At 57.1% G+C, this 13,475-nt stretch overlaps 1 protein-coding gene across 2 annotated transcripts in view; it reads left to right on the top strand.

Moving 5' to 3' along the window:
• The window catches only part of DNAL4 (dynein axonemal light chain 4), a 12,049-nt gene extending 4,477 nt beyond the window's left edge, over positions 1-7,572 (top strand). The window contains exons 2-5 of one of the 2 annotated variants that reach the window (XM_023527441.1): positions 1,244-1,345; positions 3,205-3,405; positions 5,042-5,125; positions 6,389-7,572. In XM_023527441.1, the coding sequence (XP_023383209.1) occupies positions 3,337-3,405; positions 5,042-5,125; positions 6,389-6,553 (318 nt within the window). In that variant the 5' untranslated portion in view covers positions 1,244-1,345; positions 3,205-3,336 and the 3' untranslated portion in view covers positions 6,554-7,572. The remainder of the gene's footprint in view (positions 1-1,243; positions 1,346-3,204; positions 3,406-5,041; positions 5,126-6,388) is intronic. The other variant, XM_011354401.2, reaches the window with a different exon arrangement.
• The last annotated feature ends 5,903 nt before the right edge of the window (positions 7,573-13,475 follow it).

Here is a 13,475-nt window from a genome sequence, read left to right as displayed (position 1 = left end):
AAATGGTGACCGAGGGCAGTGCCTCAAAAGAACAAGGGACAGTGAGACAGGAGACGCCGACTAACGAGGCGATGATACAAAGAGCCCTGTCTGCGTCTCCTGTTCCGAGGAGCAGACGGGCAAGGCTGTGTCGGCTCGCAGAGGGCCCCTGGGTGAGGAGGAGAGTAATGAGCAGGAGAGAGAGCAAGGCTGCCTCTGGCCTTGTGCACCAGGGCGGGCCCTGGGAGGGTCAAGCTGTGGTTCCCAGGGGATTCAAGTGCCCTGGCCATGGGCTCACTTACAGTATTAAAGGACTCTCTATTAGTCCTGCCTGACGTGACTTCTTTCTGGCCCGGAGCTGTCAGGTACACCCTCATTTGCATGGAAGATCGATAAGGTTATTAAAACCTCTAGTCCTGCTATTTTCAGGAGCTTCTTGCAGCGGGGTTTTTAATCAGGCTGAATGACTAGCTGGACTCTAGTGACACAGCATCATAAAAAAATTCTCCTACATTTCTGTATTTGGAAGCATCGTCTATAACTGTTCCTTTTTTTATTCTGGAAGTCTCATGCCTTTCGAGACCTCAAAAATACCTGTCGTGGTTAGGAAAAGCTATTTGCTATCATGGTCCTTCATAAACGTGATTGAATCATGTCGACAGAGACCTGGCTGATGACACAGCTGTGGGAAGAAGCAGTGTGATGATTCTAGTGAAGAGAGCTTTAAATTTTTAGAATGCTCGCTCACGTGCCTATCCGGGTCCTTGCACCAGCTTTCCGAGGCTGAGGGGATTATTCTGTTTCCTAGAGGAGGAACTATACTTGCCCAAGGCTGCAAAACAGCGAAGAGGGAAGAAGTCATTTCAGTTACGGAACTGGTATTCAAGCCCAAATACTCCACCTCCTGGTCCCGCACCTTCTCTACTCCACCCAGTGTTGCCCCTTCTCCCCCAAACTGGCCCAGTGGTTTTGCCCCCTTTGTTCTTGAAGAGCAGGCTTTGGTAATGCCACTGAAGTCTTGTTTCATCAGGATCGCATATGCCGAAGCGGAGTCCAAGCAGCCGCCGGAGACCCTGACCTTCCCCAGGGCGGGCGCGTGCACGATTGCCTCTGAATCCCCTTCCTGCCCGCTCCATGCTGGCACTTGTTAGCCCGAGGGCAAATTGAATCAAACTGAAGTATTTAGGTGGAAGATGCCTAAGCAGCTGCTTCAGCATTTCACATTGCTGTCCGAACCTTAAAGCCCTTATCCTTTGATCATCAGCGTCGCCACCACCTGTCACACCTTGGTCATGTGGAGGAGGAGTCGATAAGTGGCCTGTACTAAAGCAAGGAGGACAGGATGGAATTGGAGAGGAGCCACACGGTAACGAGCCAAGACAGAGCGATTCACCGGATTTTGTGAAGTGAGAAACATGAGCAGAAAGTACAATGAGACTGTGCTTGGCAATTTGCCACCTTACATGTAGCGATAAACAAAAACTAATATCTCGAATGGTACAGACGCCCAGAACTGATGCGATAAGAGGAGCCATCTGTCCACCGAGAAATCAGAAAATACCAGTGTCGTGGGATGGCGGAGTCGGTGCCAGGCTTCCAGCCTCGCTCGAGGGAGCGGACCAAATGGGTGGCGCTGAGGGCCTCTGAGGCATCGGAGAGTGGGGATCAAATGAAGGCACAGCGGGAAAAGGCACACAGCACGCTCAACGCTTGGCCAAACAAGGGCCAAGTTAGCATTAGAGCAATAGACACTGAGAAGGAAGGTTAAACATTTATCTCACTGCTGGAATAACATGAGCCACACTAGTCACACACCCGAGGTCACTTCTGTGTGTGCCTACTGTGTGTCAGTGCTGTGAGGAGGCCTCACGAGGAGAGGTTAAGAGGGCCCACCAGAGACTGTGCCCAGATCAGACCCCAGCCCTGGCGCTCACTAGCTGAGTGACTGCAGGCCAGCCACGCTACAGCTTCGTGCCTCTGTTGGTACAGGACCTAACTCAGGGTTTTTGCAGCAGTGAGCTGAGTAAATGCACGTGAAGCACCTAAAACAGCAGTGGCTCGCACACAGGGAACCTACTAAATATCACCTGTCATCTCCTACCTACCCGTGAGTTCCTATGCTAGGCATCTTCGGGGTTTGGTGGCTAAGCCATGAAAACTTTATTTGGATATGTGAGAAATGCTAGAATAACATTATTTGCATTTGTCCAATATGGATTGTTAAAAAGAATTTAACAACGTGGTGGTTCGTATTCATTTATATTAGTACTTCTAAGATAAAAAAGTCTTTTGAATTATAGGATAAATTGAATTATAGGATAAAGAGAAACGCCAGAATTTCCAGCCACACTCCCAGTCACTTAGGATCCAGGCTTATCTCTTTAGGAAAAGCCCCATCTGTTATTAGATTTCTAGATAACTAGATTTGGAAAGAAAAAGAAATCTCTGCATGTGTATTAGGCATTATAACTTTCCAGTCACATCCACATGCATTCAGTCATTTGATTCCCCCAGGAGCCAGAGGGAGGGACAGACAGCGTTTTGAGTGCCATCCACGTGCCTGGCACTGTGACCTTTGCTTACATGTATTGTCCCATTTGATTTTCATAACATCCCTGTGGGATAAATGTGACTACCCTTGCATTGCCAATGAGGAGTCTGAGGCCCGACGCCATACTGTGGCGAGCAGTAGAACCAGCTCTAACGCCTAGGCCTCCAACTGCTGGACCAGCCAGATGGGACAGGGCGGCCCGAGGGGGTGTGGGGTGGAAAAGCGGGGAGCCTGCTGTGTCAAGGAGGACACAGTGCCTCGCTCCTCCCATGCCTCCTGAAGATCAGGGGCCTGCGGAAGCAGACGCTTGTGCCATAAACCCAGGGTTGTGGATCGTGACCTGACATTTAACTGTGTGATCACGTCTGCTGAGAAATAGGGACCGTGTGTGTAGTGGGCCTGCAGGGAGGCTTGTTTGTTCGTTGCTAGCTCACGGCTCCATCCTCGGCCTGGCCCGCCGTCAGTGTTTGTCTTGGTAATGACAGTGTGTTCTTAACCAGGTCCCAGCATCTCATGTTGACTCATCCTCCTGTCTGCAGACTTGCTGGCCATTTGGAAAAGGATGCGGAGGAGTTAAAACGGGGAGGTGTCAAATTGTTACTGAGACATTTCTAATTTGTGATGTGTGGTTTTAAAGCCAACTCTTTTTTCCTGGTTTTTCCTGTTTTCAACAGCACCCCTTGCGGAAAGACATTTGCTGCTCCCCGCAAGCTGGCAGGGCCCCCTTCCTGAATCTCCGGGGTGTATCTTAGTCGCCGGTCCCAGCACCACCTGAAAGTCCCACTCGCTCCTCCAGCAGAAGGATCATGGGAGAAGCAGAAGGGAAGAAAGATGAGGCTGATTATAAACGACTGCAGACCTTCCCTCTGGTCAGGGTAAGCCCCGGGGAGGAGGCAGGGCAACCGCAGAGCCCGCACAGCCTCGGCGAGAGACGGAGCAGCTTGTCCTCTGCAGAGCGAACATGGGAGGAAGTTCAGAAGGACTTCACTGGCTCAGATCTAGAGATCTAGGCGTCAACAGTGATTCCCTCATTCATTCATGCGTTCATTCAACAAGTATCTATTTAGCCACTGGGCGCTGTTCTAGGTACTATGGATATAGTAGTGAACGAGACAGAGGCCTGGCCCACGTGAAAGAAGGGTTTGAACAACATAGTTTCAGGTAATAAGTCTATAAAGAAACATAGAGCTTCTGGAAAGGTTTCTCTGATCAGAGACCTGAATGAAGTTAGGGAGCAAGCCTCGCGAAGGTCTGGGAAGAATATTCTAGACAGGGGAAACAGCAAACACAGAAAGTCCAGGGTGAGAATGAGCTCGGCTCTTTGGAGGAACAGAAAGAAGACAGTATGGCAGGAATGGGTTGCTGAGGGGGTGGCAGGACGTGAGGGTCAGTGACCGCGGGGCCAGACCTCGCAGGCCTGGCGGGCCGCGGCGAGAAACATAGTAAGAAATGCGGGTTCTATCCTGAGTTCAGAGGGGTCCAGTGGAGGATTTTAAGCAGAGAAGTAATGTAATCTGTTTTTAAAATATCACTCTAGCTGTGAGGAGAGTGGACTGTAGGGCACCAGAGCAGAAGCGGGGAGACCAGTGAGGATGCTACTGCAGAGGCCCAGAGAGACGAGGGTGGTTGGGTCCAGGTCACAGAGGGGAGACGCCGAGACGCGGTCAGATCAGGGCCTAATCGTGAAGGCAGAGGCGACAACTCATCGACACACTGGGCGCTGGGTATGACGTCAGGGCTGACTCCTAGGGTTTGCTGTTTTCCGAACACGGGAGAGAAAACGGTGTCAATTCCCAAGAGAGGGGAAGATGGAGGGAGAGTAGGTTTGTGGGGAAAATCGGGAGTTATCTCTTAGACATCTGAGTGAGGCTGTCAAGTAGGCAGTTGAATGTAGGAGTCCGGAGCTCCAAAAAAGAGGTTGGAGCTGGGGATGAAATTGTGGGGCCCCCTCCCCATATATAACATGAATAAGCCCACGGAACGGGCTGGGATCCCCAAGAGAGCAGATAGCCAGAGAAGAAAGGGGAGAGGCAAGCCCAGGGCCTTCCAGCCTCTGGGAGTGGGAGGGGACCCAGCAAAGTGGACTGAGAAGAAGCAGCCAGAGAGGCAGGAAGGAAATCAAGTGCCCTCAGGAGGGGCCGAGCCGTCTCTTCAGGTTTCTGGAGTGTGATCGAGCTCTGTTCTGAGGCCGCCTGTAAACCATTTCCATAGCCGCTTCCTCTCCTGCCTGGGCCGGCCTTCTTCCCGTGTCTGTTGGCTGTGACATGGTGCTGAGGAAGCCTCTCGCCTTTGCAGAGGGGCCTGAGCGTCAGCGCCCACGCGGCTCAGCTTGATCCGTGCCCCGCCGCCCCAGCTGCATGCCCGAGTCAGGAGATGGGTCACCTCTCTGGGCTCTGCCCAGGCCTGTGCCAGGGCAGCTACCTGGTGTCCATGCTTTGGGACAGAGAGGCCAGCCCAGAGGCCAGGTCACAGGCTAAGCCTCTCTCTTTGTCACCCCTGCCCTGTCTCTAGCACTCGGACATGCCAGAAGAGATGCGAGTGGAGACCATGGAGCTGTGTGTCACGGCCTGTGAGAAATTCTCCAACAACAACGAGGTATTGCCATCGGTACAGGTGGCCTCCTGGGCCTCTGGTGACCCCTGTAGGTGAACAGGTACCCCAGTCCCCACAGCCAGCTCCAGAGAGTCCTGCTGGGACCAGGCTAGTGTCTTCCTCGGAAGCATTCGCAGCCTGGGGGAGAGAAAAGGCTGGTCCTGTCTGCGGGCACTGATCTGATGTTCACACCCAGCTGAGCAGGAGAAAAGCCAGAGGGGTCTCTGTGACTCCCCTGCTCCCCGTCTCAGGTGGGCTGCTGAATAGGCCAGCCTCCCCTTGGCTCCATCCCAGCAGAGAACAGAGGCCCGCCCAGGCTTTCATTCATGTCTCTATTCATCCACTCAGAAAAGATGTTAAACACCATCTCTGCCAGGCACTGCTCTAGGGGCTGGCGATATGGCCCTCAGGCGTCGACATGGAATGTCATTCATCAGTCTGGCAGTGAGCGAGAAACAAGTCGATGTCATGACAGCCAGTGGGGAGGTGGAGCCTGGCCAGTGAGAGGCTGGGCTTTGGGCCAGTGATGCCCATGTTCAAATCCCATTCCAGCCGTTCCTTGCTCTTTAACCTTGGATAAGCCATTTCTCATCTCTAGTCCGTAACGGGCGGTGAGGGTGCACATCCTGAGATGATGCGAAATGCTCCCATGGCACCCGGCACAGTGGTGGGTGCTGCCGGTCCACAGTGGGTGCTCAAACACTTGGGCCTCTACCCCGGCCTAGATCTCTTGAAAGAAGCTTCTTGAAAGAGCGAGCACAGGAAGGAATGGGGATCGTTGCCACAACTGAGAAGCAGTCCAGCCTCTCTTCTGGGAGCCCACCGAACCTGTTAGAGAAAAAGCCTTTTCATTCCCCGAAGATACCCCGACAGTGACGATGATAACCCTGTATAGTCTGCGGGTGCTCTCGGAGATGTGACTTCACTTAGGGCCGAGAACAGCCGGTGGTACCCACACCGGAAACGGGCACTAAGCGGCAGAGCCAGAACTCAGACCCAGGGCCCTGTCTCCACATCCGATGCCTGCTCCGCCACCTTAGCCAGTGTCTTTCTGGTGAGATAACGCCTGGGGCTCTGTCCCCGTGCAGTCGGCGCCGGCAGGAGGAGGCCTGCATGGAAACCCTTCCTGAGGGTTCTGTGTGCAGAGCAACGGTGACAAGGCAGCAGGCCTCCTCCTGCCAGGACGCCCGCTTCCCACGGCGGGAGCGGACTCACGCCACCCTCTCCTGCGACGGCCCCCTGCAGTGAGCGCCCTCTGTGTTCCAGAGTGCCGCCAAGATGATCAAAGAGACGATGGACAAGAAGTTCGGCTCCTCCTGGCACGTGGTGATCGGCGAAGGCTTCGGGTTTGAGATCACACATGAGGTGAAGAACCTCCTCTACCTGTACTTCGGGGGGACCCTGGCTGTGTGTGTCTGGAAGTGCTCCTGACACTGTCCCCCACCCCTGCCCCTGTCCCCTCCAGGGCTTTTTCCTGCCATTCATCTGGCATGGGGAGCAGCCCCAGGCAGGTCCTGGTTTTTTGAAGGAGAGCCTGGCGTCTGTCTTCTGTCCTGTGTACCAGTGTCCTGAGCCATGCCCAGTGTGTGAATCTGTTGACATCTCTACCCGCAGGCTCCCACATCTCACTCTGAGTCCCAGGGTGTGAAAGGGGCAGCGGGCAGCGGTCTCCATGCAGAGAAAGGCAGAGAGGTGTGACAGGGTAGAAAGAGGGTGGGGAGGCGGAACTTACAGGCATGTGCCAGCCTCACCTCTCTCTCGGGGTCTGGCCTCCCCTCGCATCCCAGGAGCCCCCTGCCCTTCCGCCCAGCACTGCTGACAGGTGTCCGCTATCCTGGTCTTTTCTGGCCATGTGCAAATGGCCCCAAGAAGGAGCCCCTCCTCTTCGGGGGCACTGACTCATCTCTCCTTGTCCTCTGGAGAAGTGGCGACCCCAGAAGCCACGTCCCCAACCTGACCCCAACCTGACCCCAGGCTGAATTATCACTGCATCTGATTGGACCAACAGCTCATAGCCCCAGCTTCGGCCTGAGGGCCAAGCAGTCCCCCCACCCCATCCCACCCCAGCCCCTCCTCCCTCCCCAGCCCCGAGACTGAGTGAACCTTTTCCACTGCCCGCAGCTGCGCAGTTGGTAACCCGGTGGCTGAGGGTCAGGGGCGGCTGTGGAGCAGTTAGTCGAGGCGTTGCTGAGCCCCCGGTGAGCCTCCTGGGCCAGGGGTGCGCTCACCGTGAGGCCTGTGAGGCCTGTTTGAGCAGGGAAGCCTGGCCTGCCAGTCACTTCTCATCAGGGACCGCGTGCCGATTTGTGCTGCTTATCTCTGCTGGGTTTTCTATATTCTTTTTTGAGTGTGGGGAGAAGGGTTTTAGTAGAAGGGCGAATCCTATTTTACATAGCGGTCGTATTTATATAAATGTCTTGGTTTTTACAATTAAAGTGGCCAAAAACTGACTTCGATCTGTAGCCTCTTGAGGTTGGGGGAAGACGTGACCAGGATCCTCAGGCTGTGGTGGGTCCTGGGAGCCCCGAGGGGCGCCTGGCCAGACAGGCACAGCGCACTCACATCCTGTCCCCGTCCCCTACCCCTCCTCATTATGTCCTGAGCGTGGGCTGAGTGCAGTCGGATGGGGCCACGTGGACACTGACTGAGACACCCTTGGTGGCCAGATTGAACTGCTATAAAGACGTTTTCAGCGTCACATAATTTAGTCCAGTTCGGAGATGTTTATTCAGCAGCTGTTGAGGGCCAGACCCCTGGAGTGTGGATGCCAAGATGAAAAAGCCACAGACCCTGCCCTCCGGGAGCTCACGGTTGCAGACAGGCACCAGACGTGGGAGCTGACGTTGCAGAGGCCAGGACAGGGCGTTCTGGGAGGACGGAGGAGGGTGGAGGGCTGAGGGCCTCCATGCCCAGCCTGGGGAGTAAACTAGGGCCTCTGGTAGACTGAGGCCTGAAAGTCAACTCTTGAGGGGAGAGAGTGATTTACCATGGGAGGGGGCGCTCCACGCCAGGGCACGTGGGAGTAAATGCAGAGGCAGAAGTGACTTGAGGATGAGGGGGCTGCATGACGGGACCTTCAGCTTAGGTGCTGGCCTCTGAATCCCAGTCTCAGACCTGAAAATGCTGGACATGGGACGAGCTGGGCCACCTGTCCTCCCAGCCCACCTTCCTCACGCCCATGCCCTCCTCAGATGGCCCGCCCAGGACACTGAACCTGGGCGTCCTGGCACTTGGCCCAGTCATGTCCTCATGAGGCCGAATGTCCAATTGTAATGAGATCCGTCACCAGAGCTGCTGGGCCATGTTGTGTCAGGCTGCTGACGCCTGCCGGGACAAAGACCAGCGTGGCCGAGCAGGGAGAGGAGTGCTGTGGGTTTACTCGTGACCTTGACAAGTGCTCATCAAGTTGCTGCTGCATGCAGGCCCTGAGCTGAGTGCAGCAGGGCAGATGAGAACAGGAGGTCGAGGTCACCGCCCCATGCTGACCCTCTGGTCAGGTGACTGCGGGATCTAACTGCGGATGGGGTCCTGGCCCTCTGGGACTTGAGGTGGGGTGATGGGAGGCAAAGCGGGCAGCTCCTTGACATTGCACCTGTGCTGGCCGAAGCCCCGCACCACACCAAGGTCTGCCAGAGAAGTTGGCGAGGTATACCAAGGGAGTGGAAGGAGAGGGGGCGCCAGGGCCTGGAGTAGCCACGGTTTGTTAACCACCTGCTTTGCATCGTTCTCTCCTTTAATCTGCCACACGTGGTGCCACACAGCGGCCCTGGCCGGGCCTGAGCTGAGGCGGTGGGGGTGGCGCTGGGAGGGTGGGCTCTGAGGGCCACGAATCTGGCTCAGGCCCAGCTCTGCCCTTCCTGACCTCTCTGTGCCTCAGTTGCCTTCTCTGCACCAGCCTCCTGAGGGTGTTGGGAGCCTCGAGCCTGTGTCTGGAGCAGGTAGCGCCCCAGGGGCGTGTGCTCCTATTCTGCGGTTCGTCCTCGGCAAGCCACTTCTCTTTCTCCCGTAGATTTGGCGCCGACACCCAGCTCCCTCAGCACAGGGTGGAAAGTCGGCGAGATCTAGCTTGTAAAGGGCTCGCCCTAGCAGGCACATGACACAGCGGCTCCCCATCTGTCCACTGCAGTGGACCCCTCCCCGTTCCCCTCCGCCCGCTGCTCCCAGAGAGGGGTGTACTCATGTCGAGCCGGACCAGGCGACGGGACCGTGGCAGCTGTGCCTCCCAGAAATTTCTTTTCTTGATCTCAATCTCTTTACTTCCCTCCACTCCCTGAGGCCCGTGCCAGCAGCGGTCACCCTGACCTTCCTTACGGGGCCTCCCCGCTCCTGGCCTGTGATTCACAGGCATTGCTGACGGGCTGAAAAGGCAAGGGACAGGACGATGAAGAATTCATCATCTGTGGTGGCACATGGCTTGCAGTCTGTTGAAGGAGACAGACCCAGGAATGGGAAAGCAGGATGCATTTAAGTGAACTGCTGTAGAAGAGAGAGAGTGGGGTTCAGGAGAATGTGGGGGTTCAGAGGAGAGAGCACTCGCAGTGCCTAGGGCACAGGGGAAGGCGCTGAACTGGTCCTCAGCACTTTCCGGGGCAGGACTAGGACAGGGTGGATGCGGGGGAAGGCCCCACCGGTTGAGGGAGCAACGGCATCTGCAGAAAAATGGTGGCGCGAGGAAGCTGGGGAGCTGGCCGGGCAGCGGAGGTCCTGGGAGTGGAGTTTGTCAGAGGGCAGGCAGGAGGCCCAAGGCCAAGGATTTGCTGGGGGTGAGGAGGAAGAGACTTCTCTGTCGAGGGGCCTCCATTTGGCAGGCTCTGGGCTCCCTCCCTCATGACCTTGGTGTCCTGTGTCTTCAACAGACCTCCAAGGTGGTAGTCCCTGTCCCCACTTACAGATGGAGAAACTGAGTCCTGGAGGATGCTCTTGTCTTGCCTGGGGCCCATCTAGGAAGCAACTCAAGCCAGGATCCGAACCCAGGCCTGCCAGTCTCCATTGTCCCTGCTCTTCCTGGCACAACGGCACCCACAGGCCTTCTGTTTACTCCCGCCCCACAGAGAGCCGCGGTCCCCACCGCCCGTCCCCAGCGCCTCAGTCCATCTGGCTCCTGGCCGCTTCCTCAGGCCTGCGCCTCAGCCTCTGCTCACACTGCAGCAGCGGAAGCAGCGACCGCAGCCCGGCCCTGGCCCCGGCCCCTGCCCAGCCTCCCCGCTGCCATGTGTGGGGCGCGGTGGCTCACCCACTAATGCCTCTCTGCTGGAGCTGGGCGGAGTCTGTGGGAGGGAAATCTACAACCTTGTGCTGACACCTCTGGAGGCCGAGTCACTGGCCCCAGCCACCAGCCTGTCCCTCTGCCTGGGAGAGCAGTGAGCACCGGCCATAGCAGAGGGAGCGAGACATCGGCCCCCACTGGAGCCGGCACGGGCTTCAGAACCATAGGCCACACCAGAGCGGGCGGGGGCGAGGCCGCCGAGGCAGTCGAGGCAGTCGGTGTGAGGAGGTGAAGGGCAAGGACTGGGCGGGGCCCCGTGGTGGCTGAGGCAGTGGGCACGCTGCCGGGGCAGGCCGCCTTTGAAGCTCTGGGTGGCCCGTGGAACTGGCAAGTATTTCGGGTTTTGTTGGAGGCGATGTGAGGCTCCAGGAGCCCACTTAACCTGCTTCCTCCTCCTGGAGAACAGCCTACAGGCAGGCAGGGGCGTGTCCCCTTGGGTTGTGGGGTCCCAGTCCAAACCCCCCAGCAGGAGTGACTGAGCCCGAAGCGAGGCTCCTTCAGGATAGGAAGCGGGCGACATCTGATCATGCCCTTCAGACCGCCCTCCCCGCCCACGTTGGGAGGAGGGTGGTTAAGAGTTTAGCCTAAGCTACCACCCTGCTCTGTTTTCCTTTCGCTCTCCTCAGCTCTCCTCATCTCGTATTTAAAGCAACCACCTCCCACCGCCAGCTGCCGGCTTCCATCCTTAGAAAGGTGGGGGTGGGGGCAGAAAGAGAGCACACGCCGGAGGCAGAGGATCTGACTTAGTGTTAGTAACACGCCCATGCTGTCGGTGCCCCGAGTGTGCCAAACTATCTTCCATCCCCTCTGTGAGGGGGTACTATCAGTGTCTCCCTTTTCTGAAATGAGGCTTTGAGGCCCGGAGAGATTACGCCTGCACAGCGATTAAGTGGCAGAGCCGGGATTCACCATAGGTCAGGCCAGTGACACCAGAGCCCCAGCTCTGAAACCTCTAGGGGTTGGCCCGTCGCTTCCGCCCCGCCTCCTTCCCAGGGTTCCTGCAGGACACTGGGGGATATGGAAATGCTTTAGAGTTGGGAGGATTTGGGGCAGGGCCCGTCTAGGAAGCCATCCCCCAGCCTTGAGGATGGATGGATGGATGGAAGGATGGATGGATGGATGGATGGATGGATGGATGGATGGATGGATGGGTGGATGGATGGATGGATGGATGGATGGATGGATGGATATGATTGGATGGATGGATGGATGGATGATGGATGATGGATGGATGGATGATGGATGGATGGATGGATGGATGGATGGATGGATGGATGGATGGATGGATGGATGATGGATGATGGATGATGGATGAGTGGGAAAACTCTCCAGGAAGCTTTGAGCAACGGGGCACACAAGGCGGGCGCATCCGTGACAACCGGCTGACGGCCGAACCTCTTTCCTTGATGTCCGATGCCCTCTGCCAAATTTCCAGGCCCCTCACAGAAGACCTCAGGTTGGTTTGGGATTCAAAGTCACTCCCTTTTGACCTGGTTCCTATAAAACGATGGGAATCCAGACACAGGGGACCCCGAGGGTGGAAGAGCGTGACGGGGGCGGCAGGACGCGCGCAGTTTGCGGTTAGACACGAATTCCAGCACGAGCTCCGCCCCTCGCCAGCGGAACGGCCTCGAGCGCGTCCCCTCATCCCCCAAGCCCCATTCTCCTTGTGTATAAAACGGGGAGACGTCCTTGCCCTCCTACCCCAGAAGTTGTTGGGGGGATCAGGGTATGGAGCAGGAAAGTGGGTCGCGGGTTAGCCACTGCCGTTGAAGCTTCTTCCAAAGTGTCGTCATCGGCAAGCGAGACATCACCTTGGCCTCGGTGCCCCAGGTCGGTCCGTGACGACCACTGTCAGCCTGTCCCACTGTCCTGGTGGTCTGTCCAGCCATCACTCAGCAAATACCTGATGAGCTCTGGCAAGGCGCCAGGCCTTGTGCAGGGACAATAGGCCCCCACTGTGGCTCCTGCCTTTGGGGGCACTCAGTCTAGGGGGGCTTCCAGGAGAACACTGCAGGCAGAGCCGGGAGCCAGCGAATGTTCCGGAAATGTGCATTCAAGCTGGAGCCCCTGCAAAGCCTTCTCCGAAGCCTCTGATCAATTGCCCTGGCGGCGGGGCCAGAACCAACCCCCTCACCACTCTGTAGCCTGGGGCACTTAACGGGAGCCCAGGGGCCTTGCCTGAGGTGTCCCCCTGCAGGGCTTAGCCCAGCGCATGCACACGGCTACGGCCTCAGATGTTTATTAAGTCAATGCCCTCATCATCCATTTCTTCATTTGCCAAACCTTTCAGCACATACTTTGTCCCAGATCCTGCTGGGGCCAGGGGACACAGGGCAGTGTGACATTTCCCTCCCTGGAGGAGCTTGCAGTTAGGCAGACGTGGGAGCCAACGGGGACGGCTCCAAGTGCAAAGTGTGTCATGTGGGCGTGGGAATGCGCGGGAGGGGCTCGGAGACCAGAGGCGGGGCACTGGAACCGAACTGGGCTTGGAGTTCAGATGAGGAAGGAATGGAGGCAGAGCCTGGAGAGTGTGCACAAGCCCTGAAGACGAAGGGCATGAAGTTTTCAGAAAACAGGGCCCTTGGTTTGGTGGGGGGTGTGGGGGTGAGAGATGGCTCTGGGGAGGTGGGCAGCGGCCAGACCTTTGTGGGCCTCATGCACTGAAGTAAGGAGCAGAGGCGAGTGGTGATGAAGGCTGCGGCAGCATCCTCATGGCAGCTGGACCCAGCTGCCACACAGAGGGAAGGCTGGGGGGCGGGGGGGACACCTGCACTGGGACGAGAGAGGGCGCTGAACTGCAGGAGGTGGCAGTGTGCAGTGACCATTGAGCGCCGGGAATGCTGGTGTGGAAAGAAGGCCTCAAGGACGTGTGGGGAGGGACATCTCCGTCCTTGGACTGGGTGGTCTCTGCTCTCCTGCCCCTGACGTGCGACCCCTCCTCCCTGGTTAGCACTGATAACCCCGCCCAGCTGGCCAGGGCTCCCTTCCCCGCCCAGGCCTCCACTGCATCCCCAGGGCTTTGAGCACTCCCTGGACTCCATCTCTGGAGACTCACCTGGAAGACGCCCCCCAGCTGGCTGGCTC

Source organism: Pteropus vampyrus, unplaced genomic scaffold, assembly GCF_000151845.1.
Source record: "Pteropus vampyrus isolate Shadow unplaced genomic scaffold, Pvam_2.0 Scaffold16, whole genome shotgun sequence".
Taxonomy (NCBI): Eukaryota; Metazoa; Chordata; class Mammalia; order Chiroptera; family Pteropodidae; genus Pteropus; species Pteropus vampyrus.
The sequence above is the reverse complement of the archived record's forward strand: the minus strand, read 5'-3'. Positions and strand labels throughout refer to the sequence as shown.